Source organism: Esox lucius, chromosome 2, assembly GCF_011004845.1.
Source record: "Esox lucius isolate fEsoLuc1 chromosome 2, fEsoLuc1.pri, whole genome shotgun sequence".
Lineage (NCBI taxonomy): Eukaryota > Metazoa > Chordata > Actinopteri > Esociformes > Esocidae > Esox > Esox lucius.
Window position 1 is genome coordinate 32773976 of NC_047570.1, and position 24903 is coordinate 32798878.

General features: G+C 41.6%; 3 protein-coding genes across 3 annotated transcripts in view; all 3 read right to left on the reverse strand.

The window, feature by feature from the left end:
* The window catches only part of uacab (uveal autoantigen with coiled-coil domains and ankyrin repeats b), a 44157-nt gene extending 40830 nt beyond the window's left edge, over positions 1 to 3327 (reverse strand). Inside the window, exon 1 of the mRNA XM_010875306.4 lies at positions 3052 to 3327. Within this exon, the coding sequence (XP_010873608.3) occupies positions 3052 to 3099 (48 nt within the window). The 5' untranslated portion in view covers positions 3100 to 3327. The remainder of the gene's footprint in view (positions 1 to 3051) is intronic.
* A 2062-nt stretch (positions 3328 to 5389) lies between these two features.
* Positions 5390 to 13394, reverse strand: LOC105013992 (mortality factor 4-like protein 1). The gene is made up of 13 exons (XM_013136524.4): positions 13227 to 13394; positions 12478 to 12524; positions 12276 to 12343; positions 11925 to 12011; positions 11727 to 11765; positions 11408 to 11488; positions 11286 to 11311; positions 11080 to 11168; positions 10538 to 10639; positions 10247 to 10335; positions 9130 to 9302; positions 6958 to 7042; positions 5390 to 5977 (listed from the first exon to the last, which is right to left on the reverse strand). Exons 1-13 carry the CDS (start codon positions 13264 to 13266, stop codon positions 5893 to 5895), a joined length of 1011 nt encoding a protein of 336 aa, XP_012991978.1. The 5' UTR covers positions 13267 to 13394; the 3' UTR covers positions 5390 to 5892.
* A 4584-nt stretch (positions 13395 to 17978) lies between these two features.
* Positions 17979 to 19671, reverse strand: LOC105013640 (relaxin-3 receptor 1). Its single transcript, XM_010875297.3, has one exon. It carries the CDS (start codon positions 19444 to 19446, stop codon positions 18463 to 18465), a length of 984 nt encoding a protein of 327 aa, XP_010873599.1. The 5' UTR covers positions 19447 to 19671; the 3' UTR covers positions 17979 to 18462.
* Positions 19672 to 24903: the final 5232 nt, after the last annotated feature.

The window sequence follows — 24903 nt, forward strand, 5'->3', positions numbered from 1 at the left end:
CTTTAATGAGATTTGAAAGATCCAACACGCAGTGGAATAGAAATACAGCCACTAACACATTCATAGAGCCAAAATCAATAAGTGAATACAAACAAGAGAACAACTGGTTCTCATTCAAGAGATCCCATGCTTCTTTTTTTTAAAGCCTCAGGATCGATGGATATTCTAAACCTCTGAAAAAACAAACTAAGTGACCAACATTCCCTAGAGGCAAAAACATTAGGAAAGCAGATGGCCCATCAGGTTATAAAAGCCTGCAATGTCTGAAACACTTACAGAACCTGAAGAACATTGCCCTACCTAAAACGACTACCTATGCTCAGAAAACCAATGTGAGATATTGCCAGCATAATCAAAACATTCACCCAGATCAGGTATAGCATTCTCAACGGCAGAATTACTGCCAATGTTTACAGTACATTGTAAGGAGGAGTGTTAGGTACAGATTGTTGACAGTAGCTTTCAGCAGGTTGCCTTGGATAAGAGGGAAAATGAGTCTGGCAGCTTCAACTAAAATTATAGCTAAGTGCTCAGGAGCAATCTCTTAATGCAGCTTATTGCTTTTGGCTACGATTGTCATACAGATCTGAAACAGTTCCTTCAAATTAGACTCGGCAGGCAGCAACATAACTAAGGAATGCAGGGGGGGAAAAAATATGTTACACAAGATAGGGTAAGATGCTCTCAAGTGACTGGGGCCTGGATAACATTAGGCTATTGTTCCGATTCTAAAACCTTTTGTACTCTCACATGCACTTACAATAACCAGTAATTTTTAGAAGAATTGTACAAAGCTTTAAAGGCTTTACTGTTGCCTGTGCTTCATTTTGCATGCTGTATTCAGGTATAATTACTGGAGTTTGCATAATAGTGTAATTTGAGGGTGTGGGAGGACTGTGAAGAACATTGCACACATGACAAATGTCAGTTAAGCAGGGGGCTGCAAGCGCAGTTAGGATACAAGCAGTATCACCTCAGGGTTTCTGTCAGACCCAGATATCGCAACAACCGTTCCTTACATTATGTCAGCGTAAAAATACATGAATTAATCCCAAAACCCACCTCAGGCTTAAGTACACGATGGTCTGAAACAGCTGAGAGATGTCAGATAGTGTTGACGTTCAGTCTAGTCAACTGTGCTTTTTCGAAAGATCCACCAATATAACCATGTAGCTTACTGGCTATATACCCATGTAATCTACTCTGGCTTACATGAAGTGTCTAGCATTACTGCCTAAGGGTCAATTTAGAATTGGACAGATAACCAAAGATCTGCATTGGGCTATACTTATCTTTCTGCATACCTCAGCTTCTTTAAATGCAACCTTGATAAAACTGTCTGTTTCAGGTGTGCAAGGTTCTGAATGAAAATAAGAACCTTGTTTATATTCTAGACATTGGCATCTGCATTTACACCTTCAACCAGGGTGCAATTCAATATTCCAGAAAAAGAAACCTCTTACAGGGAAAGAGAATGCATTTTTCAAGTAGCACAAATTATTTTCATTTTCACAGTGTTTAACGCTGACCTGCAGGTCATTTTCATGACCTGTGCATTCCAGGGCTCGGCCAAAGGTTTGGACGCATCTACGATTTCAAATGAATGGAATTCCTGAAAATACTTGTCTCGGGACTGGGCAACAAAGTTGGACAACGGACAGCTCTTGGCAGTGTGCCTTTTTAATATTAACAGGCCTATTGCGCGGAGAAATGGGCTCTCCCTGCCAACAGCCACAACTCTGAGAAATTAGAAGACCAACTCATTAGGCTATAGCATTGCCAACAGCTTAACACCCCGGATGCCACTGCTGGCTTGCCTCTGATGCTAAGCAGGGTCAGTCCTAGTCCTGGGTGTGAGACCAGATGCTGCTGGAGGCGACGTTCGAGGGCTGCTAGGTTGCACTCTGGCCTAAAAACCCAATCCCAGGGCAGTGTTAGGGATATTGCCCTGTGTAAGTTGCCTTCTTTCTGCTGTGCCCTGGCGCGCTGACTAGTTATCAAAGATCCTACAGGCACTTAAGAGTGCTATCATATGGCAATAAGAGTGTTATTAATCCCATTATAGTGTTAAGTACTTGAGCTAATGAACATAATCAATAATTTACACAAGGCACTCTGGATATTAACAATAAGCAGTATTAACATCAAGCAGTATAGGATACAGCATGCGTAGTATATTCACTCATGCTTTTAATAGCATGCAGGTTACTTCCAGAAAGAAATAGTGGGCCCACAGGCCTAACCTGTGTAGCAGCGCCAACAACATTCTTGGTTTTGAACCTACATTAGGCTACTACAGTACAGAAAATACTTGCCTTATTGAGGTTTATGTTTTATTAAAATACACAATTCACTTCGATAGGCCTGCCATTTATATTGCACAACAACTTCCCTGAGGAATTATGTAGGCCTAGGACAGGTCAAAGCATGACACAACGCCATCCTCTGACAGATAATGCAATGTATGACAGGTTTTCCAACCTTGTTCAGAGCCATATGCATCTTCCAGAGGTCTCAACTTGCCTTTATGCCGTATTATGGCTATATGAAAAACAATTCACCAATAAAATAATACATTTGTATATTGATACTGTTAAGGCTCAGCTATGTGCCGTCAGATGGAGACTGTGACAATGCGAACAATGTCGCACAGATTTACACACCACGAATCACGATGCCCTCCATAACACAATTGGCGCTATTATTCGCTCGTGGTTTGGGGCGATTGTGTCCGGTGCGTATCTTAAATCTTTACCACAAAAAACGTATTTGGGGAAAACTAACATGTATAAATTTACATATTCTATACAAAGCAGTTCTGTATCCAATAAATATTGACAACATTATGCGTAACGGGCTTGCCGCATGAAGCCAAACCCTGATTGTGTTGGGTTTGGCTTTTGTTTAGGCAGAGTTAAAGTTTGATGCGAGAAAACGGCGTTGATAGCATATCATTTTATAATCGATATCATTTAGAAGCAATATCATAGCTGGCTATACTTTACATAACCAAAACAATGTGTTTTCACAAAAAGCTCAGATTAAACTTACTGTGAGCGTAACTTCGTGCTTTTTCAGTCGGTACTTGAGACTCTTCATTGTTGCGGTTTAACTGGTGAGGTTTAAGAGCTTCCTGTAAATCCTATAAGTAAATGTGTGCAATTAAACAAGTTGGGGAAACGTACAACGCCTGAACGAGAAAACTTTTCTGCCTGGAGTCCTGGACGATTTTCACCTGACGCAAACCAACTGGAGTTGCTAAATTGTCAACTAAATAAACCAATGACAATACAATGTGCACAGCGCCGTTTGGGTTGTAACCAATGAGTTGTTACTGAAGGAGGGATTTCCTTGCTAGTTGTGGTATCGGTTCTCCGGAGTTGTTAGGACAATCCATAGGACAACCTGAGATTCTGTAGTGAGGTGACGTCAGGTTTACCTGCCTGAAAGAGGAAAATGGCGAGAAATACCGTTGCCTTTTGAAACTTGGCAATTCGTGTAGTCTATGGCTCACACTAGTGCTCATAGGCCATATCCCACACACATTGCCTGTTCATTTCCCCCCAAAATTCCTAATTGTACCTGTAGTTCATTTTACAACTATGCAAATCCCTAAAGTATGGACACCATGAGAAACGTTTCAATACATATATTTATAGATGTTTCATTTACATATGCTAATTCATATTTATTTAGGGAGATTAATTCATTCGATATTTCTTCATTCGAAACGTATTAGGCAAGAGGATATAAAATAGAGGTTTGCTCATTAGGATTTCTATAATAAAATATATTAGGATATGTTGAATGTTGAATCAATTAATCAGATTGTTAGTTTCGGTGTTGGCTCAACTCAACCACGTCTAAACGTAGAATGATTGCCCCCTTGTGGCTCCACTATATGTAGATGCAAAACATGATTATTATGGATATACAGCTACGGAAAGAATTGAGAGACAAGTGCACCTTTTTCTTACCTTTCCAAAAAAGTTGAAAATGAATGTTTTGAGTGAGGAACAGAAGCGTTCAATGTGCAGTGGTCTCTTAATTTGAACCCTTCTGGTCCTCACTCAAAACCTTCCTTTTCAACTTTTTTGGAAAGGAAAGAAAAAGGCGCAGTGGTCTCTTAATTTTTCCAGAGCTGTATACGGGGTTTGGACAAAATAATGGAAACACCACATGGAATAGGACAGTTACATTGAAGTAACTAAATCACAGTTATGTCCGCAGCAGTCACATTAAGTTGATTTCCAATTAGCAGTACATATGCATTAGCTACAAAAGAGGTCTGCCAATAAACACTTTGCTATTTGAGCTTACAAAGCAACATGAACTAACAGACTTCCAAAGAGGGCAAATAGTCTGTGACTGAATTGCTGGTGCATTGATGACAAAAACTGTAAAATGATTCAATGTGTCAAGTGGAACAGTCTCAAACACCATGAGAGCATGTGCAGAACACATGCATTTACAAAGAGGAACAGTTGTCGCAATTCAGAGCTGACATGGCCTCATATGCACAAAGACCCAGAACTTGGTTTAAGGAGCACGAAACCCAAGCCCCTGAGCAATGAAAAAAGTTATATGTTCTGAAGAGACCAGATCTTTCGCCCTGTCCTACATCCGGACAGGATTACATCTGGAGAAAGTCAAAAGATGCCTTCAGTCCGCTATCAACTGTGAAACATGGTGGGGGACAATTTACTGGCAGCCATGTTGTGGATGTCATTGTGTCTGATGATGGTTGTAATGGTTGCATGGTTGTAAAACTGACGTTCATGTAACGAGTGGTATGAGGCCATTTCACAGGACCAGGTGGACCCTATTGTGTAAACACTGTTCCCTCAGGACTTTCCAGTATTACAGGATGATAATGACCCCACACTGCTAAAGAAATACAAGAGTGGTTTTATAAACACCAGGTTTTAATAACTGCCAAACAAGCAGATAATCAGGAGTTTCCTTCCTTTTACATTTAAATAGCATCGACTTGTCAGTAGTAATACACTGTAAATATACAAGTCCAGGTCACCACACCATTCTATTTTTAGGTTAACGTCCATGTCAGATAGACCTTTATGAATTCTGCGGCATAAGCGGAAGAGTATGAATCCACAGATTGGATGTTCTTAGTCCAAAACTTCTCAATGTTTGAACTTCCAAAATCTGGTAGTAATGAATCTTACGCAAACACCATGAGTGGACGTCAGTTCTAAAATAACATACAGCTATGTTTCAAACTATATTTTTTGCTGGAGGACTTAAAAACAAACGGGATCAAGGATTAAGGCCCCTGACCCATCCCACAAAATGCAGAAATAACATTTATTTCTGTATTTTGTGGCGCATGAATTTGCAGGGCTAATGAAAGATATTTACCATACCAAACCTGTGTAGAAACATCTTTATTACAAAAGGAAAGCCAACCATTACACAGCTAATGTATCCACCAAAGACATTAGAATTTGTTTTACAGTCTACAGAAATTGTAGTTAGCATCGAATTGCATGTAATTCATGCCAACACATATCCATAAAATCAACACATGCAAAGTCATTGAGGGAAAAAAACAGTGCCAAAAAAGATCTTATGGAATGCACAGAAACATTACAGAGCTGCTCATGAAAATAAGACCCCCATATTGGGAGAAAAAAACATGCCCGTCTCATTTGTTTTACATATCCTGTGGGAGAGAAATAAAAACAGTATGCCTTAAAAGCCACGGCTCTGATCCAGACATAACTGGCTCCTGAGGACCTCAAGTGTTCAGCAAAAAATAAAATAAAATTGTCCAGCGTTCCACTCAAAGACTTAGAGAGGGTTACATGTAGTCTTGGAAGAGGCCTGCCATTCCCTTAAGGGATCAATAGTTCTCCTTCCTGCTCTCTCCACTCAGACTGCTTTCCTATGGTACTCTGGCGGGGCCACCTCATAGTCGCAGGCACTGAAGAGGGTGGCGGAATTTTTTACAAGGTACCTGCAACAGACAAAGAAAGACCAGGTGACCGGATGTCAATTGCCAGCATTAACGAACCGACAAAAACATGAATCTTCATGAATTAAGGAAATACGCCTTTGAAGCCTAAAAAAAGATTACAGCCGGCGGAGGAATAAGACGCATATCAGCTCACTGTAATAAATTAGATCCCCCCCCAACGTAACCTCCATTTGAACATTTAACAGCGTTTGTCCTGATAACCATCGCCTGCAATTAGGCAAAGCCCACATAACTTAAGAGGAAATAATGACACGGCCAATTGAAGTAGTACCCTTTTGAACCTACGCCAATCATCCGCTATCGTTTGAGGAAGATCATTATCACCGCCACATTCACAGATAGTCTAAAGTACACAGACAGAATCATAATGACGCATGGCAAGACATTTTGTGCTAGTGGAGGGACAGGAGCATGGGGACGGGAACAGTGGGGAACTTGAGGATTCGATTTGATAAAAGCCTGATTTCAGAAAACAGACAGCCCAAATAACATTTTAATACACCGAAAATCCGTGTTTTTCATTTGAAATTGACTCGTTATACATTTCAGGTGTACTAAAATATATTTGAAGTACATTTAATTAGGAAATAAGTGGATCCATTTAACACACTGATGTATACAGATTCACATTTAAATAGCACTGAAATAATAATAAAAGGGTCCAAAAATAATACACTTTTAGTACATTGCTTTTGGTTGGCAGGGTATTTGGTCCCAGTCCTAAAATCGATCCCTAAGTCCTACAGGCTGTGCCCTTGGGTACACGGAGCAGGTTTGACAGGCGTAAGCAATCCGGTCTTAGTGCTACCTCAACCCTGGGCAGACCACATGCCATACCTCCCACATCACTTAAGTCATGAGGTCTCAGACCTCCAGAGGAGCACAGGGTGTACGGCTTTGGTGTTGTCAAGTTCAGGCCCGATCCTAAGACAAGTCAGGGAGGAGGAGAGGCTACTCACTTGAGGAAGTCCTGCAGGTAGTTCAGCAGCAGAGCCAGGCTCTTCTCGTCCAGGGGAGTGTAAGCCAGCATGGCCCCGATCCGCACTGCACAAAATAGACCCAAAATAGGCTGCTGTCAGACGCAAGGCTGAACAACGCCCGCAAACAGTTCTGGGTGGGCTGTTGGGAGTGTCCGACCAGTAATGACAGGCTGATAAACTGGATACCCAGAGCGGACGAGGCAAATAAATGTTGCTCCGTCTTTGAGCAAGACGGTCAACGCTAATCACTCTGCAGCCACTCACTATAGCAATGTATTACACCTCTCCAATTTGGAGGGGTTGCGTTAAATGCAGTGGCCAAATCTGTCGGGCCATGTGCAAACTGACGCCTTTTCCCTATCCATTCGCGTTCAGTCATATTTGTTGGAATGCTGATTTAAGGTATAAATGTGGATGGATAACACGCTGATAAAATGTCAGCCTGAGAGAAACCAGCAACCGCTATCATTTCTGCTACTTTTGTTCTTGCTAGAATCACAACCAATGGAGGGCCGCAGGCTGACCTTCAAGTGTTAGACACGGCCAGTGATCACACTTAGTCTCTAAAAGGTTCTCCCACCGTCGTCAGCTCAACCTGGCACTTAGTGAGAAACGTTCGGAAATGTCCCAGGCACTTAATCCAGCAGACGATCACACCGGTTGAGACCAAACCCAATTGCCAGTTGTTGATGATCTGCTGAAAGACATCTCCTAAGGGCACCGCTTTCATTAATTAACCAACTAATGGAATTCTGGATGCAATTTGCAGCAGATGCTGTACCCAGGCTTTCCCAGTTGATTCCACACTCTTACGGCCCATTGACTCCAAACGATTTTGAAAAGGAGAAAAATGCTCCAACATCGAAAGCACAAGTCAAAGTTAATGCTTGTGATAATGGCCGACTCAAAAAGAATATTACCATCACATTCATTAGCAGTAAGACCGATGATGTGAACGGGATATTCACAGGAGCTGACAACACAGGAAATGGCTGTTCAAACATTGATATGGGATCCCAATAACAGCCATCGACACAGATCCGTGCACCAGAGCCAATCAGTGCTACAGAAGGCCTGTAAGCAAATATGTCATTTTCCACACTGGCCATCCCAGCCACTGAGTCTAACCAGACAACACAATGAGTTTCTAAAGTGATGGGCCATTAAGTTACAGACCAAATACAGAACAATAAACGTCAGGCTCAAATGTAAATATTTAATTGAATGCAGGCCAACATTGAACATCACCATTTCTGTGTGAAAATGCTCCAACATTGGTTGTAGGGCACTCTTATCTGTATAGATGATGCCACAACAGTCTATCACCTACTGTCTGAAATGGGCACTTAGTGGCTACAGCCTCAGTGTTCACTGTAATCGCGTTTTGAACGGTGCACATCTTACTCACAACGTTAAAGTTAGCCCCTCAGGACACCAGAGACTTGCTCAGTAACTCCAAAAGAGAGAACACTGAATGGCACCAAACATTACTAAAGCTCTCGAGTCACTAAAGAGAATCAGTTTCACACACACACACACACACACACACACACACACACACACACACACACACACACACACACACACACACACACACACACACACACACACACACACACACACGTACCAAAGAGACACACACACACACGTACCAAAGAGACACACACACACACGTACCAAAGAGACACACACACACACGTACCAAAGAGACACACACACACACGTACCAAAGAGACACACACACACACACACACACACACACACACGTACCAAAGAGACACACACACACACACACACACACACACACACACACACACACACACGTACCAAAGAGACACACACACACACACACACACGTACCAAAGAGACACACACACACACACACACACACGTACCAAAGAGACACACACACACACACACACACACGTACCAAAGAGACACACACACACACACACACACACACACACACACACACGTACCAAAGAGACACACACACACACACACACACACACACACACACACGTACCAAAGAGACACACACACACACACACACACACACACACACACACACACGTACCAAAGAGACACACACACACACACACACACACACGTACCAAAGAGACACACACACACACACACACACACACGTACCAAAGAGACGTAGAAGGTGTGGGGCCCCATAGACCTGGGACATGGGAGCATCGGGGTGATCCGCCAGTATCTCTGCGTATTGGGGCCTCTCGAACTTGTACAGCAGCTGAGTGCCGAGCATGACGTTGAAGTACTCCCGGATCCCGGCCACCACCTCGTTCACCGCATACTCCCTGAGAGGAACCAGGACAAGGGATAAGTGTACGGTCATACACCCTGAGAGGAACCAGGACGAGGGAAAAGTGTACGGGCATACTCCCTGAGAAGAACCAGGACAAGGGATAAGTGTACGGTCATACACCCTGAGAGGAACCAGGACGAGGGAAAAGTGTACGGGCATACTCCCTGAGAGGAAGCAGGCTCCCTGAGAGGAAGCAGGACGAGGGAAAAGTGTACGGGCATACTCCCTGAGAGGAAGCAGGACGAGGGATAAGTGTACGGGCATACTCCCTGAGAGGAAGCAGGACGAGGGATAAGTGTACGGGCATACTCCCTGAGAGGAAGCAGGACGAGGGATAAGTGTACGGGCATACTCCCTGAGAGGAAGCAGGACGAGGGATAAGTGTACGGGCATACTCCCTGAGAGGAAGCAGGACGAGGGATAAGTGTACGGGCATACTCCCTGAGAGGAAGCAGGACGAGGGATAAGTGTACGGGCATACTCCCTGAGAGGAAGCAGGACGAGGGATAAGTGTACGGGCATACTCCCTGAGAGGAAGCAGGACGAGGGATAAGTGTACGGGCATACTCCCTGAGAGGAAGCAGGACGAGGGATAAGTGTACGGGCATACTCCCTGAGAGGAAGCAGGACGAGGGATAAGAGTACGGGCATACTCCCTGAGAGGAAGCAGGACGAGGGATAAGAGTACGGGCATTCTCCCTGAGAGGAAGCAGGACGAGGGATAAGTGTACAAGCATACTCCCTGAGGGGATCCAAGACGAGGGATAAGTGTACGGGCATAGCTTGAGCGTCCACAGGAGTGGGCAGAAGAATGTGCGAAACCCTTGATTAACTCTACAAAGCAAACTAAAGACACAGCAACAAAGCCTGGTCGGTATATCGGCAGAATTTTTGTCAGATGAACTTCCTGGGTCCAACTACGGTGGTTTTACTTACTTGCTTTCTGAAGTTCCTCTTGACTTCTTATAGTTTGCATAGTCCTCCAAGACAGATTCCACATTCTTTTTCGCAGGCAGATGAAAAAGCTACAAGATCAAAGAGGACAAATCTGTATGTTTGGCACGACACCTCACAAACACAATTCTGTGAAGAATTCAAATGCAGTCTGGAACTTTTGCGAAAAACAGATTTGTTAAAAAAAAAAATTGGACCACATGTGTAATTTGTGGAAGTGAGTTGGAATTGAACCCAACCATGCAGCTAAGCATGGCAGACATAGACATCTACCTGTTTTTGTCTAGTGATGAGATCCCAGTCATCAACTAACCACGGCTTCAGCTCCTCTGGAATCTTCACCTTGACCTCAACACGGTTGATGAATGTCTCCTCCTGATTACAACCAACAGCAAAACACAGTCTGATTCACTTTCAACACACATGGAAACAAAATGTTATGGGTTTGCTCTAAACCAGACTAGGCCAAACGCATCAAAGTTTGATTGATGGCTGCATTACATGGGCAGGCATTGACCTTAAGTCAGGCCCACTTCCCCAGGGAAAGTAACCTGTGATGTCACTGCCGGTTGAGCCAACTTTGCAGTTCCCCCACTGAGCAGAAAGTCTTAGTTTTCGGAAAACAACCAAATTGCTACGAACTATAGAAGTCTGGTCCTTCGGGGTTGTCACCAGTGTGTACTTGAAAATAGTTTTGCTAAATGTTATCGCCAGACAGGCTGAAACTGGGGCCTCCGCTGCAGAATAGAGACTCCAGTACATTCACAGGCCTACGGGAGGCACAAGGAAGCAGATTACACTCGTATAGGACATACACACTCCACAGTCGGGTCAACGCGAGCCCGCTTCTTCCGCGGAGGCTGTGGCATCTCTCCTATGCTGGTGCCTTCACCAGCCCCGGGTGCTAGATAAAGACAAGAGGCCCAGGCCACGGGTAGAGTTATTTATCCAGGAAACATCAAAAAAGGCTGATTTAGAATAGTAACAAAAAAGAAAGATTAGGACAAACATTTTTACTTACACTTCAGTTTTGTCTTTTTCGCTTTCCTGTGGGGGGGGGGGGGTAAAAATTGCATTTAGAGGGGTTGTACAGTTATGTTTTTACGGCGTAGAAATTACGTAGGAAGCAGGTGGCAAACTTACAGATCAACATTTTTCTGCTGCACAGCAGCAATCTTCTTGCTTGGTGCTACACCCCTCATCTTTCCTTCGACATCATGATGCCTGAAAAAGACCAGAACACACAGTCATGCACAGCCAAGACACTTGGCAAGAAATTACAGAACAAAATCCTTATTGCTGTTGTAGACTGATGATTGTATACATCATTATTTCTACAGACAGATCATGTTCAATTTGTGCTTGTAAATAAAAGCACTTCTGGCTTGTTTCATAGATGCTATATTACAAAAGTGCTATTACAAATATTACTGTGGTTCATTATTAAAATAAGTGGAATCACTTTTTATGTTCTCCCATCTTCGAGTCATCGTCGGCATTTCTGAGGAGACATTGATTGACATATAGAATCTCATTCTTGTATTTCGCTCAGTGGCAGGTTGAATAAAATGTTGATACAATGGGTACATTCAAACGCATTACACAGTTCTTCCCCTAGTCCCCACCTTAAACAGAAATAAGTAATGACAAATGAACTCACTGATTAGCCTTTTGAAGCTCTTTTTGTTTCTGCAAGTTGCTGTCCACATATTTGAGTACTCTGCTTTCAGGAACCCATTCATCCCAGCTGAAACAAAAACAGAACTACAATCCCATCTGTCCATTTACTTTTTTCCTTTTATTTAATCCACAGGTGCGTTAGATTAAGCGATAAATCTTCTTAAATAAAATAAAAAATGAGCCGTAACTAACAGCACTGTCCCCTGTAGCTCAGTGGGTAGAGACTGCATTTCAAAAAAAGTTGATTGATTTGTATAAAAGTGCTAAAAGTGTAGCTAAGTTCAACATTTATACATTATGAGGAAAAGCAACAATGCAAAAACCTACTCACTTTTTGTTCCATCCACTGTAATGAATGAAGTACTTAATTTGCTTCTCCTTGATATTTGTTTTCACCGCCTTAAAAACAGTCAAAACGTCATCCCGTTAAAAAGGTTTGTAATAAATGACAATGTATTCTTAGGTTATTTTGTAGAATATTTACAGAGAAAGAGCTAATTGACATCCTGATTTTTACAATAATCTAAACTCACCTTTGCTTCGTAAAGCAATGGCCCATGAAAACACAGAACTCTTTCACCTGATAACAAAAAAATAATAATTGATATCTAGCAATATTAATAAGTCAACAACATTGTTAACTATTTATGGTGTACGTACCATATATACGTTCTGCGAGTAAATATTTAATCAACACAATGCCATATGTAAACGTACATACTGTAGCTCAGCCAAGGCCTTGGCTTAAAGCGATTGTTTACACCAAAGATGATGTAAAGACAGATATATCATGCGGTTTACCATTGTCAGAAAATGTCAGTTCATGTCTGCTTAACGGGTAGCGTCTTCGGGTCTAGCTCGTTTATTGCCTTCAACGAATGGGATGTCTCGTTTCCTTTTCCGTCTCTGTTTACACGTTAGCAATTGGCTAGCTAACTTTGGGTAGCTTATTGTTTCAATTATATACCGGTACTGCAAACACTCCAGTTAACTAATTGAATCGATACAAAAAGTTAACGTATAATTACAATAATGATGGTAGACGACTAACTTGGTCCATATATTATCCAGATATGCTTCATATTTATGATCTTGCTGTCTAGCTAGCTTATAGCTAACGCATACCAGTAGCGCAGAGTATTCTACGCTAGCTAACTGGCTAGCTAAGCTCTGCGCGACAAGCGCCATTCCGATCAGAGGCTTGGATGCCTCGGCTTATCGCTCAAGACACAAGAGCGTCTGCGTTATTAATTCAACAGTTCTACCCTTGGGTGCACATTACCTTCTTGAAATTTAGGTTTAGGGTCCTGTTTTGGCGCCATTCACAGACTCAACTGTTCGGATCTCTGAATGATCAAATTCGTGCATTGCCAGCTTCCATTTCTTACAGACTCAACACGCTAAAGGGCGCGCCAGTCTTCTCGCGACGCCCACAGCCTGGCCGAACGGTCAGGTGACCACAGAACAGCCAAGCTCCTGGGCGGCCCAAGCAGAACATGCGTTTTATTCTACTGGAGTGGGATTTGTAGGACGAACGGACTACATTGCAGATCACGCGGGGCATTATAATGGGTTTTTGTAAGAAACCAATGGAGACTGTTAGCTTAATCATTTACAGTCATAAGGCTAGGCTAATTGAAGATGATTGATGATTTATTTGATTTAAGTCAGCCTATAACAGTGGTATTCAAATCCAGTTCCACTCCATTCATCATGCAACCCCCTAATCAAGGACTAAGCCTTCTGTTCTACCTCATCATTAATTGCAACGAACTGCACCCACCTTTTGCCCAAGGTTTAAATAACTCCCTGATAAGGGGTTTGCAATAAAAAAAAATGGAGTGGAACTGGCTTAGTGGCTCAGATTTGAATACCACTTGCCTACACTAATTGCTGCCCAGCTAATAGGAGTATTTCTAAAGGCCACATCTGAATCACTTAATTAACTTCAAGTAGAATGCATCAAATTAAACTACGTAAATGTAGTGGCAGTGACTGCAGTGTTTAAAGTGTAGTGGTAAAATGTAGACTACATTAACTGCTTGCTATGGTGTTTGATTGTTGATTCGTTATAGGATCTACGCTGTGGGAAGCAGGGGTGTTGAAGCAGCTTCAGCCCAACAATTACCCTGATCAAAGCATATTCTCGCCATCATGTAAAGCATAGGATAGCTTGAACATGTTAACATTTGTTATCTAAACCTTAAACAGTTAAATTACAAAAACATGCCTCAGGACATCATGTATGAGTATTTGCTATTAAATGAATAGGCTCATTAAATATAGACTACCCTATACTATGTTAATCCTGTGCTGGTCAACAGTCAGGGACGTTGTTAGGCCCCCCTTAGGCTTTAGCCCCCCTAAAATCTAGTTAATATATGTTCCATTTGTAAAGAAACCTGAGTGAGCATGCAAAACACGTCTTTTATTTCTTATGGGATTCACAATCAACTGTAGGTCATAACAGAATGGCACAATTATAAAACAAAACATGGCAACAAAGAAAAAAATTACCTGACCCCTGTTCAAAAGTCTGCATACACTTATTTCTTAATACTGGGTATTGCCCCCTTTAGCATCAATGACAGCATGCAGTCTTTTGTAATAGTTGTATATGAGGCCCCGAATTATTGCAGGTAGTATAGCTGCCCATTAGTCTTGGCAAAATGCCTCCAGGTCATGCAAAGTCTTTGGTTGTCTTGCATGAACTGTACATTTGAGATCTCTCGAGAATAGCTTGATGATATTAAGGTCAGGAAACAGTGATGGTCACTCCAGAACCTTCACCTTTTTCTACTGTAACCACTGGAGGGTCAACTTGACCTTGTGCTTAAGGTCATTGTCGAGCTGGAACGTCCAAGGGCGTGGTACGTGGAGAAGAATGCAAATTGTTTACCAGTATTTTCTGATAAAATGCTGCATTCATCTTGCCATGAATATTCACAAGATTCCCTGTGCCTTTAGATCCGGCCCGTTGAGTCATTCTATCCGGCCCGCGATACATCCAAAACTTTTAAAATAATAAAAAAAAAAAAAAATACCTGACGAGGTCCGCAGATGACGTTACTTTATTTACTGTTGCATATTTATTTTCAAATTAAAAGTCCCTTGGCACTCCAAGCTATAAGTACAGCAGTATAATACCATACAGTCTATGTATAATACTGTCTGTTTAAAATACCTTTAAGTTGAAACAAGGTATTTGCGTTGCTATGATACATAGGGACCAGCACCACAATCCACGCGCGGAAGTAATCATTTGTAGATACTATACGCAAAAGATGGCTAGCGATCTCTGGAAATTAGCCTAAGAAAAGTTGATAACGAAAGCAGGGTATTTAAAAAACTAGTGACAGGAAAATATTTATTTGCCGATGTCGCTGGTAAAGCAACTTGCTTAATACGTTAAGCTAAGTTTTTAAAGAGTACAATTTGCAGAGGCACTTCCAGAGCAAGCATGCTGCGAAATACAAAAACTGTCATCCGATGCTACAGTTCAACAAGTCCAAGCGCAGATGCAGCCTCACTGATGAACATCTTGCACCAGAATCGCACACTTCATCAGAATCGCACACTTCTTCATCAGAACCGCACAATTGCTTCAACAGTACCGCACACTGCTTCAATAGAAATGACTCCTGACTTCACCCGACTTGTCAACGCCCATACGAGGCTCTCCTGTTCATATTGAGTAAAAGTTGATTTCTTGGGTCTGGGCTGCTGGAATCGCTGTCGTTAAAAGCTCGTAGTACAAAAAATATACTGTATGAAGTTAGATGACGGCAATTATACCAACATTTGCTTTGAGTGAAAATCTTCAGAAGTGATTTCATAGACTTATGTCTGCCCTAATAACTATTATGCCTATAAAACTGTTATACACTATACCTTATGTAATGTAGCTTACTCTGTTGAATTGAAAGTTAAGTTTTAAGGCAAATGTGTGTTGCTACATTTCTCTTGAGTAATAACCCTAAAAAGGGATATTTTTAGGCCTTTGCCTGCCGTAATAACAGTTGTTAACAGAAAAAAACCAAACATAAAAACATTGAAGTAAATTAAGTTCAATTATGAAAATGGTGTTGCATGGAAAATAAATATGCATAAATATAATATGCAAGTTAACAGAGTTAGCTATGTTGTGTGTTTTTTAGGCATGTTGGTTAAAAAAGTAATCTGGCCCACGATGCTCTCTGGCATTTTCAATGTGGCCCCCCAGTGAAATATATTGCCCACCCCTGGTTTAGAGCTCACACACCCCCAAAACATCAGTGAGCCACCACCATGCTTCACAGTGGGGATGGTATTCTGTTCATTATAGACCTTGTTGACCCCTCTCCAAACTTAGTGCTTATGGTTGTGACCATAAAGCTCCATTTTGGTCCACAAATTATAGTGTGCCAGAAGCTGTGAAGCATGTCAAGGTGTTGTCGGGCATATTGTTTTTTGTGGCAATGGCGCAGTAAAGACTTCTTTCTGGCAACTCGACCATGCAGCTCATTTTTGTTCAAGTATAAATGTACTGTGCTCCTTGAAACAACCAAACTGTCTTTATCCAGAGAAGCCTATATACCCCGGACAATTCTTCTGGCAGTTTTGGCTGAAATCTTTCTTGGTCAACCTAACCTTGGCTTGGTATCTAGAGATCTCTTAATTTTTCACTTCTTAATGAGTGATTGAACAGAACTGACTGGAATTTGCAAGGCTTTGGATATCTTTTTATACCATTTTCCATCTTTAGAAAGTTCCATTACCTTGTTACACAGGTATTTTGACAGTTATTTTCCGCTCCCCATGGCTTAGTATCTAGCCTGCTCAGTGCATCCACATGAAAGCTAACAAACTCATTGAGTATTTATACACAGACACTAATTGCAATTTAAAAAGCCACAGGTGTGGGAAATTCACCTTTGATTGCCATTTTCACCTGTGTGTGTCACCTTGTGTGTCTGTAACAAGGCCAAACATTCAAGGGTATGTAAACTTTTGATCAGGGCCATTTGGGTGATTTCTGTTCTTATTATGATTTATAAAGGAGCCAAACATCTGTGTGATAATACATGGGTTCATATGATCACTATCCTTAAATAAAATAGTTTATGCATGATCAGTCATATTTTCAAAATCAATGCAAAAATGTCACTATTTTGCCAGGGTATGCAAACTTATGAGCACAACTGTATGTCATCACCAGAACATATTTGCCCTGACATTTCTAAAATGATCATTAATGACATGCTAGCTAACATTTTTATGTCACTAATAATCACCACAAACATTGATGACTTGATCAAATGATTATTCGGTACAAGCAGATGTTTTTCAAGATTGATGTTGGATATGCTGATAACTGGTTATACGAGATTAGTGTCAATGTTCAATTCTTCGGTTTCAATGGAACACAGTTGCAAAACCTTGCTTGTTTCACCAATTTATGTTTGTTTGGGTTTCAAGTCAACATATTTAAACATATTATTTTCAGAGGAAGGGAGATTTGGTTATTATTTGAAGCATGATACATTATATTAATGACTTTCTGAAATGAATAGGCTAATGACTAAATCTGTTTTGAAGTGATTCAGAGAAATTGCTTTTTAGCCAAACTTGACCAAAAATAACCTTATTCTGATAGATTTTTCGCCCATTGTTATTCTAAAAATACATGATGAAAATGAGGATCGGCCCCCTTATCCATGAATTTCTAGTGACGTCTCTGCCAACAGTGATTGTCAAAAGGTTACAAGATCGATAATCTTGGTCTATTCATTAAACTGAAGATTTGGCCCAAAACAAAAATAATAATTATAATTAGTTTGTACCGGAATATAGGTTAGCCAATATCCATTAATTCATTCTGCCCCATTAAACGGAGATTGATTGTTTAATTGATATGGGTTTAAAATGCAAGCTTGTAATGTTGGCATATTTGGTCAGTCATGTCGATATTAAATACAGTGTTTGTGATTGAACAATGAATATTGGAAAAGCTAGACAACGTTTATTTTTTTTATTATCACTACTGGGAGTTTCAGAGAAAATACTATTAGTCATGTTTTCGACTTACATTCTGACAATAAACACAGGGTCGAGAAACATGGGCGTTTATTCCTAAAACATAATCTTGTATAAACACAGAATTATGCAATCCATTAAGTCCACACTCATTCATTTGTTATCGCAGGCATACCGTTAAGCATTACTAACATTTGACAATTGCCACTTAGCACAATGTCTTGAAGTCCAGCTGTGATCGATAGATACATTAGATCATATTTTCTCCACTTCGCCACAGTAATGATGGAAAGACGTAAAGGATAAAACAAGTCTGCCTCAATTTTTTCCGTGAATGACGACCTCATACAAAAAGCATGTTAATGCCAATTTGGGTTGCTATTATACCGCAATTCTTACCTTTTGCGTTAGTAGTGACTTGACAATACATTGACATTTAAGTTGAAGTAGGAAGCGCGTGCGTTATGACAATGGTAATAGAATATTTCACTGCGTAAAAGTAATTATTTGTGATATAACAAATAATTCAGTTTCTTTCTAAACTCTACTCTCATTAGACAATAAATAACAGGATTTAGACAACTATTGGCATGCGCAAGGCAGACAGTTACAGGGAATACGTAAGTGTGTACTATGTAGTAAGATTTATCCCAATGCACGGCATTCAATTTCACCAGCACGCCCCAGAATGTGATGGCGTGATTTGGCATCCAGCAAAGAAAGAAGGAAAGAACCACGATCGTGACAGATTTGGTGACTTTTGATATTCGCTTGGAGTTGTATGATTTCATACTACGGTTGCGGATGAACCGCAAGAGCATGATGTAGCTGATTGAGACAATTGCCATTGGTAAAATAAATGCAAATATAATTTTTTGAAGGTGATAAAATGCTAACCAATATTGTCCATCAGGGAACTTGAGCAAGCATAGTTTTTCCCCCGCTACGTTTTTTACCGTAGAGAATATGGATGTTGGAACTGTCGCAACTGTTGCGGACACCCAAAGAACCATGCAAATCCATTTGGCGGAGCAGGACTTTTGCCTTGTTCGATCCTTTAGAGACGAGGCGACGGACCAGTATCGAGTTATGCTCATTGCAGTCAGAAAGAACACGCTCGCATACATGTTCATGACTGTGACGGAGCTGATGATTTTACACATGGCGTCCCCAAACGGCCAGCTGAAGTCCAGTGCGGTGTCTACAGCCCAGAACGGCAGAGTCAACACAAACTGGAAGTCTGTCACTGCCAAGTTCAGTACAAATAAGTTAATTGTAGATTTTTTCCGCTCTTGTCTAACTCTGATCAAGAACAGCACCAGCAAGTTGCCCACCAAGCCCGCAGCGCAGACTACAGAGTAAACAACGCATATAAAGACCCTCAAAATCGGAGTCCCATCTCCTGTCACATCGATGTCATCCAAGCTAGTGAACCGGTCCAGATGCGCCAATGACCTATTCAATACACTTTGGTTTACCTCATTCATTGTTCATGTTTCAAAGTTTACAGTATATTGTGGTCCATCAAACTTCAGGTTTGGAGACGATCATTTTGTTTATTCCTTTTCAATACATCCTCACGCTCGTTTGAAAATATGACAGCGTAAAGACTGGTACGCGCCATTCCCATCCCCGCATAACCAAACGTACAGGTCATTACTTGGTCGTAGTCTAGCTGAAAGCGTCTACGTTCGTAGCTCTTACAGGATTTATATTATGACCTTCGAGATGCCCTGCCCCCAACGCACTAGGATTGGTGCCAATGTTTGACTGACGTTAAACTATAGTCAAACTGTTCTGACATTTTGCTTGATACTGATCTATACGGTGTGCGTAATTAGCTTTTTTAGTAAAACTTGCTGTAAATATCATACTACTCACCTGGGAAATACAGTAGTAGAGGTTCTGAACCTAATAACTAGTTCTATTGACTGGATACATAAACTGCAACTCGTATTAACAGCAATGAATTGGGTGGAATATGTTTGAAATTAGGGATCTACCTTGACCATCCCAAACCCTTTAAAGATGGAGTTGGTAAAATATATGTCACAAGGTGGAAAAGAAACATGTTCTTTACCCTGGTTGCATAAGCAAAATGAAACAGGGACCACGAGAGACAACAAAAACTGTTCCTGTTATTACTTTAGGGCATGGTCTTCAATTTCTTTCTGCATTCCAAAATTAGCACATTTCCATTCCTAAAAACTATACTTTTGGCTGCACTATTGTTTATTTGCATATCATCTTGGCTGGAGCAAAGAATTTTAGAAGTCTGAAAAGCAGATAAAGCACATACAATAAGTACAGTGCCCTCCAGACTTTTTGGCCCACAACTTTTCAATGGGGATTAATGAAATGACTGGGAAGGCTCCATAAACTGTGATTCTGTTATCAAGTTATTTAGGTGTGGATCTGAAGGAACGCTCAATTATCCTGCTGGGAAAACCACACGCAAACCAGTTTTAGGCTTTCGGCAAGGGCAGATTTTTGTCATATATCCTAACCAGTTTCCCAGGGCCTTTGGAAGTAAAACAGCCCCACAACATCACACATCCACCACCACACTTCACAGTTGGGAGTAGGTTATTTTCTGCATGCCGACTTGCAAAGCTGAAAGCTTTATTTTATTCTCATTAGACCGTAGAACTCTGCTCAATTTAAAGTTCTGTTGACATTTGTTTTTAAAGGTTAATGTCTTGATAATAAAAGCTCTCACATTCCTGGGCCTGGATTGGGGGGAGGTTTGCATTCAGTCCAAGCATTTGAACCCAAAATCATCAGGCCTAGCCTGCTATCTACTGTTGTAGAAAACCTGTTATAGAACTCTAAATTTGAAATAATACAAAGGTCATGGGATCAAAGTGCAGACCGTCAGCTTTAATTTAAGGGCATTTCATCCTGTATTGGATTAACCATATTCGAAATGACAGCACCTTTTTTTAAATAGTCCACCAATTTTACGGTACCAAAAGTGTTTGGACAATTGGATTCATGGCTGTTCATATTACGCAGGTGCATTTGTCCGGATAGTTAGTGCATGCAAGCAACTGTCAATGCTTAGTCCTGATTCAAGGATTTGCATTTGGAGTCTTTTTCAAGGGACAAAAATTAATTGGACAATTGACTCAAAAGCCATTTCATGGACAGTTGTGGGCTATTCCTTCGTTGTTTCTTCATCAATTAAGCGGGTAAAAGGTCTGGAGTTTATTCCAGGTGTGGCATTCGCATTTGGAAGCTGTTGCTGTGAACCCAAAACATGCGGTCAAAGGAGATCTCAAGGCAAGTCAAACAGGCCATCCTCAGGCTGCAAAGAAACATCCATCAGAGAGAAAGCAGGAACATTAGGAGTGGCCAAATCCACAGTTTGGTACATTCTGAGAAAAAAAGAACTCACTGGTGAGCTCTGCAACACAAAAAGGCCATTCCTCGTCCACGGAAGACAACAGTGGTGGATGATCATAGGATCCTTTCTATGGTAAAGAAAAACCCCTTCACAACATCCAGCCAAGTGAAGAACACTCTCCAGGAGGTAAGCATATTATTATCCTAGTCTACCATGAAGAGAAGACTGCACAAGAGCAAATAGAGGGTTCACCACAAGGTGCAAACCATTCATGAGCCTCAAAAATAGAAAGTCCAGATTTTCAACAATAACAAACAACAATTGGAGACAGCTGCAATAAAGGCCTGGCAAAGCATCACAAATTAGGAAACCCAGCGTTTGGTGATGTCCATGTGTTCCATACTTCAAGCAGTCAATGCCTGCAAAGGATTCTCGACGAAGTATTAAAAATGAACCTTTTGTTTATGATTGTGTTAATTACATTTGAGCCCCTGAAATAAAGGGAATGTGTATGGAAAATGTATGATTTCATTCAATATTTTTGTTTATCCCCTTGATTTAAAGTTGAAAGTCTGCACTTCAATTGCATCTCGTTTGTTTCATTTCAAATCCATTGTGGTGGCGTACAGAGCCAAAATTATGAAAATTGGGTCAGTGTCGAACTATTTCCAGACCTAACTGTATGTGCAACAAAATGAGTACCAAATGAACGTTAAAGCAAGTAGAATTTGCAACCATGAGGCCGATAAGTCATAATACATTGATTACTGACATTGCCAAAACATTGTAGGTGCCAACATTAAACAGAAAGAAAACACCGGGGAGCTCAGATATGGTGAACAACCTACTAGACCAAGCAAGCATCTGTCCAGCAGATCAAAAACACATTCCATGTGGACAGTCTGGATGCGTCAGCCATGTGCAAAAACACTAGTTAACCTCAAATAAGGGACTGACCTGCTGAGTTGTGGAGAACGGTATTGGGGAAACACGAGGCAAACATTAACCTGTACCAGACTGATGGCGAGAGGAAAGTGTGGAGAAAATACAGTTTCATACCACTGAATTTGTGAAATATGGTGGAGGAAGGTTTGCTTTGGTCGTGCATGGCTGTCACAGCACTGATCCCATTGATGACACACCTGCTGCGGACAGCGGCATGATTGCAACGACCCCAATTCAAATACTTCTGGTCAAAAAGTGCTCTGAAAATGTAAAATAATGCCGTAGTCTGACCACGTTTAGAGTCCACCATACAACGTCTGGAATCTGACACAGTTTCACTGGATTTATGAAAATGGCACAAGTTAGATGGAGCCACGAGTTCGACAAAGCAGCCGAAACAGGTGACACATAAATCTTAATAAAAGCTGAGGAAATCTGTAAAACCCACAATAGGAGTGTGATGCATACACCCTGTACATTGCAAAATATCCTGGGAACTCTCCAATGACACACTGTGACTCAGCATATGATCCTCACTTGAGTGAGCCAATCAAAAGGTTTTCAGCTGAAAATAATGCACTTTGTGTCCATATTTCCTACTCTCCTGCTGGCTATGAATAGTGATGTATCAGGGAGTACACAGAGGAAACAACAAACTGACATATGGTGTGAATTCTAAAATATGTCTTCAAATTAAAGGTACCAGGGGCGGTCTGGTAGTCATTATGGATTTGATTTCAGCTCTCTGCTCGGAGCTCACTGTCTTTTCCACTTCATCTCCTATATCTGTCAAACCATAAAGTGCCCCAAAACCTTGAAATCTTAATTCTGTCTGAAATTTCCATACATGTCAATCACAGAGTTTCTTGAGATTGTGGAGCAACTAAGACCGAGGCATTCAGGAGGACCACTATGATCTTTTGCAAATAAAAAACCCACTGCTGTAAGGACATCTTTCTTTCCAAGTTTCTCTCGTCTATCAACACCTTCCCATTCAGGGCCGCCAGAAGTGGAGTAGTAAACCTGTCATGTTACATGTCCTCCATAACCTCAGCGTCCATCGGCGCTGCATACGCGGTTTCGTATATCAATCAAATTGCAAAATGAGGGTCTGCTGCCATCCAGTGTGTGGTTGTGGCAGTCATAACACACAACACCTCACGCTTCAGTGTATCCTATACGTCCGAGTCACTTCCAGGACCCCGATTTTCAGTTAATCCTGTCACATGACCTGGATTTACTTAAAGCCTTTTCCAGAAATTGGAATTATGCCAAGAATTTACAACAACTGTTCCAGGGTGGCGCTGACATGGAAAAGAACGGGTTTGATGTAAATGGTTTATATCAATGTTGAAGTCCACATGACAAGATTCGCCGAACAACAGGGCCCTAGTTAAGGACAAGTGCAAGGCAACATTCTGTTCCACACTGGTATTTACACCGATCAGCCATAACATTGACCACTGACAGGTGAAGTGAATAACACTGATAGTCTTATCATGGCAGCTGTCAGTGGGTGGGATATATTAGGCAGCATGTGAACATTCTGTCCTCAAAGTTGATGTGTTAGAAGCAGGAAAAATGGGCAAGCGTAAGGATCTGAGACTTTGACAAGGGCCAAATTGTGATGGCTAGTCTGCAGTGGTCAGTACCTATCAAAAGTGGTCAGAGGAAGGATAAGCGGTGAACCGGTGACAGGGTCATGAGTGGGAAAGGCTCATTGATTCACGTGGGGAGCGAAGGCTGGCCTGTGTGGTCCGATCCAACAGATGAGCTACTGTACTGTAGCTACTTTGAGCTACTGTAGCTCAAATAGTGAAAAAAGTGAATGCCTGTATTGATAGGTGTCAGAACACACAGTGCATCGCAGTTTGTTGCGTATGGGGCTGCGTAGCCGCAGACCATTCAGGGTGCCCATGGTGGCCCCTGTCCACTGCTGAAAGTGCGAACAATGGGCACGTGAGCATCAGAACTGGACCACGGTGGCCTGGTCTGATGAATCAGGTTTCCTTTTACATCACGTGGATGGCCAGGTGCGTCTGCGTTGCTTACCTGGGGAACACATGGTGCCAGGATGCACTATGGGAAGGAGGCAAGCCGGCGGAGGCAGTGTGATGCTTTTGGCAATGTTCTGTTGGGAAACCCTGGGTCCTGCCATTCATGTGGATGTTACTTTGACACGTACCACCTACCTAAGCATTGTTGCAGACCGTGTGCACCCTTTAATGGCAACGGTATTCCCTGATGGTATTGGCCTCTTTCAGCAGGATAATGCTCCCTGCCACAAAGCAAAAATGGTTCAGGAATGGTTTGAGGAACATAACGAGTTCAAGGTGTTGACTTGGGCTCCAAATTCTCCAGATCTCAATCCAATTGAGCAGCTGTGGGATGTGCTGGACAAACAAGTCTTAGGTCTAGTGGAGTACATGCCTCGACTGATCTGGGCTCTATTGGTGGCAAAAGGGGGACCTACACAATATTAGGCAGGTGGTCATAATGTTATGGGTGATTGGTGTATGCATTTCTAATAGAGTATGAACATGATAAACACCATGAAAAGGCCATAGATTGTTTTGTTTTTAGACTGGTGACAAGTATGAGGGCAAGGGACCTTCTAGTAATTTAGAAATGTAAATCAACATGAAGTCCAGAG

Coding starts and splice junctions, on each gene's coding strand:
- LOC105013992 (XM_013136524.4), bottom strand. CDS start 13,266: ATGGCGCCAAAACAGGACCCTAAACCTAAATTTCAAGAAG. Junction 11,766..11,924: donor GAGCTTCAAAAGGCTAATCA/GTGAGTTCATTT, acceptor ATGTCTCCTCAG/AAATGCCGACGATGACTCGA. Junction 11,489..11,726: donor AAGATGGGAGAACATAAAAA/GTGATTCCACTT, acceptor GGTCTTTTTCAG/GCATCATGATGTCGAAGGAA.
- LOC105013640 (XM_010875297.3), bottom strand. CDS start 19,446: ATGAATGAGGTAAACCAAAGTGTATTGAATAGGTCATTGGCGCATCTG.